At 36.5% G+C, this 6,809-nt stretch overlaps 1 protein-coding gene across 1 annotated transcript; it reads left to right on the top strand.

The window, feature by feature from the left end:
• Positions 1–478: 478 nt before the first annotated feature.
• On the top strand, positions 479–1,853 carry LOC103810153 (protocadherin-17-like). The gene has a single exon (XM_009083045.1). The coding sequence runs from the start codon at positions 479–481 to the stop codon at positions 1,094–1,096; it is 618 nt and encodes a 205-aa protein (XP_009081293.1). The 3' UTR covers positions 1,097–1,853.
• The last annotated feature ends 4,956 nt before the right edge of the window (positions 1,854–6,809 follow it).

The following is a 6,809-nucleotide window of genomic DNA, read 5'->3' as shown; positions in this document are numbered from 1 at the left end:
CTATTTGATTTGAAAAATTAATCCTGATAATGCCTTTAGAGTTCCTTAAGCACTGTTCGCTCTTTCCTAGGATGAGTTTTACAGAACAAAGCATAACAGATTTCTACAGCAGATTAGTTTACAGATGAAGCTCAATTCCACTGAGAATGATTCTCTAATGACCCCTTTATACTTCCATTGGGCTGTGTGAATGCTTTAATATGTAGAGAACAGAGTTAAATAAATCTATTGTCTCAACTAACAGGTTTATGCAAACCTTCTGAAATATTTTAATTATAGCTTCTCCTTTTTCTCCGTAATTAAGAAACCAGATGTCAAGTTAGCCCATCATGTGTTGATCATAGCCTATCCATTAGTTTAAATAAATCCACTTATAATTAGAGGTTTTTTTCTCTTTCTCCTTTGTTTTGCAGAGCAAGAAGAATGTGTTAACTGCACAGATGAATGCAGAGTGCTTGGTCATTCTGACAGGTGTTGGATGCCACAGTTCCCTGCAGCCAGTCAGGCTGAGAATGCAGATTATCGCACAAATCTCTTTGTACCCACAGTTGAAGCTAATGTTGAGACTGAGACATACGAAACTGTGAATCCTACTGGGAAAAAGACTTTTTGTACATTTGGGAAAGACAAGAGAGAGCACACTATTCTCATTGCCAATGTCAAACCTTACTTAAAAGCCAAACGTGCCCTGAGTCCTCTGCTTCAGGAGGTTCCCTCAGCATCGAGCAGCCCAACCAAGACATGCATTGAGCCTTGCACCTCAACAAAAGGACCACTGGATGGTTGTGAAGTGAAATCAGGAGCCTTGGCTGAACCAAGCAGCCAGTACTTGTCAACTGACAGTCAGTATCTATCGCCCAGTAAACAGTCAAAAGACACTTCCTTCATTGCATCAGATCAGATGGCTAGGGCCTTCGCAGATGTGCATTCCCGAGTGAGCCGAGACTCAAGTGAGATGGACTCTGTTCTGGAGCAGTTAGACCGTTCAGCCCGGGATCTAGGCAGGGAATCGGTGGATGCTGAGGAAGTTGTGAGAGAAATAGACAAGCTCTTGCAGGACTGTCGGGGAAGTGACCCTGTGGCCATCAGAAAGTGAGGGGGAAAATAAGGACAGGCTGGCAGTTACGTTCCTCTTCTGCTGATTAAAAGTAAATAAATAAATAAATCCCCTGGTTGTAACAGAATTACAGGAATGAAGGAAGACCAATGCTGCTTTAAGGCTTTTAGTGAACATCTGAAGTGCCCACAAGTATGTTCTTTTCACTGCTCTTTCTTTTTGACAGATAACACTGGTTTCATTTTGACCAAACTTTCATTAGGACAGAGTCAAGTACACCAAGAACAAAATGAAAGAAGGAAAGACAGTGCCATTTTGACAATCTGATAGGAAGGTGTAAGAAAGATGGAATGGAAATACATCTGATACTTTAAGACTGTCCTCAATAGCTGATGCTGACTTTACTGTTTACGTATAAACCCCAAGAAAAACAGGGTTGAATAAAGCTGATCTGTGGTAGATTTCCAGCAGTCACCACAGGTTCCTACTGAAAGTCCTATAAAGAGTTCTTGTAGTAGTCCAAGCGACGCCAAACATTAACATTCATTTGTGGTAAACATTTATGTACAAAGTTACCTGCCACAAATATGAAAAAAAACAAAAACAAGAAAACAAAAAGAACCATTCCAGATCATTATTCAAGAAAACATATCCTGATCATTAATGAAACACTTCATATCATATTAAGGTTAAATGTACAATGATATAGTCCATCTTGTCCTGCACACACATAAGCTAATTCACTTGATAAAAAAAATAATTTTAATATCTATTTAGCATTTTAGTGTCCAACAAAGCTATAAATAGTTAGTGACAAGTTTTAAAAAAAAAGGAAGTAAAACGACGTTGGAAAAAAAAGAGTTACCTTAAGGGTAATACAGAAAAGAAATTAACATTATTAACACTTTTTTATTCATTTGTGGACACTAAAATAGCTCAGGAAAGTGAAAATGTCTTAGACATCCACAGAAGTCACATGGTCATTTAAATGTGCAAATGTAAGAAGATTCAGTGTGTTTACATCAAATGACATATTTTTTATTGATTTATTGCAGATTCAGTGCATATGAGCCAAATTGTTGAGTGTATAAGAGCTATATTGTGTATTTTATTAAATTAATATATAGTTGTGTTGCAAAAATATTTGGGCTTATATTGTAAATGGCAAGTGTTGCCTCAGTAGCTGTCGAACTCTATGAGTTTTGTTTTTCCTGCTTCCTTTTCCCCATGGAATATGGGAAGCAGCGCCTCAGAGCAAAGTCTCTTGTTTAATGTATGGTCTACGAAGTACTGCAGTACATAATCTGTTCAAAATGTGTTTGAGTGAGCTGATGGAGCTAACAGCCTACAAATACATCCATCAGTCATGGTTATGTGCAAGTCCTTGTAGAAGCTTCTATTGCAAACCCATGTTTAATAACAAAAATTACACTTGAAACAACATCTGGAACCTCCTTGTTTTGTTTTTTTCCAAACATATGCAGCCAGCCTGTTTGATGTAGGATATTTAATTGACTTCTTCAGAGATGCCACCATTTTCAACATTTTGGTAGTAAGTCCATAGAGCTGAAAAATATGTCGGTGCCAATGTGGCATGGGCAGTATTTTCTCTGATTCTTTAGAATGTGCAATTACTAACTGAGTTCTAGATATACACTGCTTATTTTTGGGGGGGAAGGTGTTCAGTGTGCTTTTCACTTGATCTGAATAGTATTTGCAGAATAACTTGGGATACAGCTTCTACTTTTTTTTTTTCTAATAGTGTTTTTATTGCATTTGAAGAATTCAAAATTACTTTCAGATGAAAGTTAAAAACTAATACACATTCAAAATGAACTTGCACAGAACAAGAAGAAGCAGAAGAATAAAATATTTAGCTCAAGATTTGTCCCCTTACGTATTTCAGATACTCTGTACAATGGCACATTGTTTAAAAATTATGTATTTGCTTTATTAAATTTAACCTGTACTATGAAATAATTTATAAAAGAGGTTGGCAATCTGAAATACCACAAGCCATAGTTATCAGTTCAAGAAAGAAAGTTGACCCAACAGCCAATTTTGGTTTTGGGTTTGCATTTAAATGATGATTTTAGCCAGTCAGTCCTACAATGAATTGTCTTTGGGAGACAACCAGCTGACAGTTTGCTTTTAGCTCCTCCTGTTTTAAAGAAGTCTTCAATTAAATGTAAAAAAAAAGGATCTTGTACATGTTTTATCAAGCTACTCTCCATGTTTTGGACAATTTATGTATCTAAAATGTGGTGTTGTCTGTGTTATATAATTTTATTTTTTTTGGCCAGGAGACCCAAGATTGGTTTTGCTTGATAGCTTGATAGCTTGAAATTCCATAGTGAGAGGATTTCTTATTGTTTGATCAGTCTTTTATATGTATTTCAGTGGTGCCCATCACTTCAGTGTCTGTGCACCAAGTCTTTAGCTCTGCCAGTGAGATCCATTATTCAGCAAAATCTAAGCCAGTCTGTAAATGCAGTCAAGTGATGGAGATTTGTGTATTTTATAAATGATTTTAACACTGAGTAACCAATTGTACAATTCATTGTATGTTTCTGAGTACATAAACCCACAACATTCTGAGAAAGGGCTGTGCCAATGTAAGAGGAATTTACCTTAAGGCTCTCTGTCACTAGTGATTTACTAGCTTTAGCTGTTTAACACATTATCTGTATTTAGTAGTGATTATTTATTTACCACTCTGAGGTAATTCAGAATTCATGACTCACAGCTTTATAGAAGAGTTTAGGAAATCTTGCTTTTATTTAATTTGTCTTACAACTGCCTTGTGTTGTAGATCTCTGGCATACTGCTTCCAATAAGGATACCCCAGGTAAAGAAATCTCTTTCACAATTTAGAATGGATGCATAATGAACCAATAAACCAGCAGAGCTTACAGAGTGTGAATTTTGCTGGTTCAGTCAAAATTAACATGATTGTGTGTGAAGGACATACTGCACACAAAAGAATTTTAAAACTTTTTTCTCCATGGTGTCTCTGCTATCACCATTGGAGAAAGAGGCAGCAAGGAGAGATAAAGCTTATGGGTAATTTTTCTCATTTCTTACGTACATGCTTTATAAGACTGAAAGAAAATGTCTGCCACATGATTATAAAAAACAATGTTGGAGTAGGGGAGGCAAGCTAAACAAGTAATAAAATTGTACTGTACACTGTGAATAGAGAATAAGGCATTCTATATCTTTTTTTAATTAATGAAAGCCAGCAACTGGGAATTGGGGGTTCCTTATACAAGTGGCCAATCAAATAAGACCTTTTTCCTTTCTTTTTTTTAAATTGCCATATATATCACTAAAGAGATTCTCCTGAACTGTGATTTACCCACTTAAGAATATCAGTTCCCCAGTTCAAGTTACCCCTAAAAGTCAAAAATTGCTCAGAGTGGAGCAAGATACACCATTCAAACAGACTTTCATGCTGCTTGCTGTCCAATGGAAGGGAGATTGCTGAGGTCGAGGAGTCGGAAGCCTAGCATAACATGCACCCACTCGTTATTGTTTAATTATTTTCTTTAATCAGTCAGTTATTTTTACATTAATTTAAATGGGAGTTTTGGCTATCAAGATTTGTTGATTTGAAGTGTAATTGAATGAAATCTGATTAAGATTTTGACTTCTCTGGCCCAATTGTGATACAGGTTGGCATTCTCATTTATCAGCCCCTGTCTCCCCATATGGCTCAAAGTTGCACCAATGACTGGTGAATGACACAAAAAACAAACAAAAGCAGCATACATTGTATGGATTTTCTCAACCGCTATTGTTTAATGGCTGTGTTTAATGTGACCTATCTGGAAAATGAGGACTACGAATAAAAAGCAATTACTAATAGTGGTGTTGCCTGCTTTTGCATTCATTAACACAGAAGAAATGTGTTAAACACTGCATACCACAGGGAGCCTGATGGTAATTACTTTGGAAAAGCAACTTGTGGCAATGCGGCTGTTACAGCTAGTTATCAGTTTGCCAAAAAAATGACAGTTCCTGCTTCATTTATTAGAAATGTGCAACCGTTTTCTCTCAACAGGAAAGTGGCGAAGAGTTTTCATCAAGCTGGGTAGGTTTATCTTTTAAGCAGCTGATGCACTGAATCCCTACAGGCTGTTATTTGCTCATAGATACATGGAGCTGAATAAAGGATATTTTGGTTGAGTACACTGGTGTGAGTTCACCAAAAGCATTATAAATGGGGTATAAGTTCTCAAAGGCTGTCAACCCAACAGGAGAGATCAAAACACTGCTTGAGTATACAAGTGGAGAAAAAAGTCCTGAAGAATGTAAAGGGTTGGAGTTTTTGTGGCTTTGTTTTTGTTTTTTTTAAAACATGTCTTTCTTAAGAGCTTGAGGAATTTTATTAATTTTATTTATTCATTCATTCATTTTATTCACTTGACAAATTGCTGGGAAAAATATTGCTGAGTGTTATGTCTGGTTGTTTGAGTTTGTTGTTATAATTTAACACTTTGATTAACCTCTTTTGTTTGATTGGGTTTTGTTGTGTTTCAGCATTATGATCAATCCTTCAGAATATGTGGCCTTCTCTGTCTGCTCCTGTGTGATTGTAGCAATGACATACCAAATAGTGTAAAGCCTGTGCACCAGAATTTTTTAGAGTTTTTTAGGAGACTTTGGGTTGGCTTTTGCTTGTTTGTTTGTTTGGGGTGGTTTTTGGCCAGTTACTAAGTATATAGGCATTGATTTTGACAGCTAAATAGGATTTTAGTTTGTTCTGAATGCTACAGGTTATTATAAAGATATGTTCTAGTTCTGCAGACACAATTAACTTTTACCTATTGCATGATTTCTGCAAGTCTCTTTGCCAGAAACAAAACAAGCCCACACCTAGTTAGCTGGCCATCATAGGCCCAGAAACCCACCACTGTTTTCTTCCATTTTTTTTCCCCACTACATATATGTCTTTCTACAGGCTGAATTCCAAAATCTAGCAAGCCACTGCGCAAAGTACTGCCAGAATGTAGCTTTTGCTGCTGCTGCCCTCACCGGACATGGGATGCTCCTCTTACTGTCTTCAACTGTGTGTAATTCGGAGCTTGGCAGGATACACAGTATATGTAGAACAAGTCATAAACCATCCTGGCTTTTCTTTACCCAGAATACAGAGTCATTGATTTCCCATTTGGAAAATGGCCAGTCTGTCAAACAGAGATTCTTAGATCTCCTTTAAGCCTACCACGTATTACTGCTTCAGGGTGTTCACTCATGGGATAAATATCCTATCCTTATCCTTTATTGAGTCTAAGACATGAAAGCAGCTGAAGGCTTATTTCTTCAGCTAGTAATGTTTCCCTAAAAATGAAATTTCTGCAGTAGAAAGGACAACTGTCTACTGTATGCATAGCTTGATTTGTGAAAGGTCACCTTAGTTTCAGTAGTGCATGAAGAAATGGATCAGGGAATTAATGAGCCATCTAAAATTTTCTGAGATGTATATTTTGTAATGCATATGTTATGATTCAGGGAAAAGAGCACAGTATCTTGGTTTATTTACTAGTGATAGTTCCTGATACTGCCCAGCTCACAAAAACGTTTAGTTCAAGTTTTGGGGAAAAATTTTTCTCTGTTTAAGAGGCCAATTATTTTAATATTTTTAAAGAGGTTTTCTCTTTCTTTTTTTTTCCCTGACTATATACTAGACAAATAATGGGCCCTTTGCTAGTTTTTTTTTTAAAAAAATAGTGTTCTGACATGTTTCCTC

The sequence above is a fragment of the Acanthisitta chloris genome, unplaced genomic scaffold (genome assembly GCF_000695815.1).
Source record: "Acanthisitta chloris isolate BGI_N310 unplaced genomic scaffold, ASM69581v1 scaffold20599, whole genome shotgun sequence".
In the NCBI taxonomy this organism is placed as follows: Eukaryota; Metazoa; Chordata; class Aves; order Passeriformes; family Acanthisittidae; genus Acanthisitta; species Acanthisitta chloris.
The sequence above is the reverse complement of the archived record's forward strand: the minus strand, read 5'-3'. Positions and strand labels throughout refer to the sequence as shown.

What these genes read in the sequence shown, in the direction of transcription:
- LOC103810153 (XM_009083045.1), top strand. Translation starts at nt 479, where the DNA reads ATGCCACAGTTCCCTGCAGCCAGTCAGGCTGAGAATGCAGATTATCGC.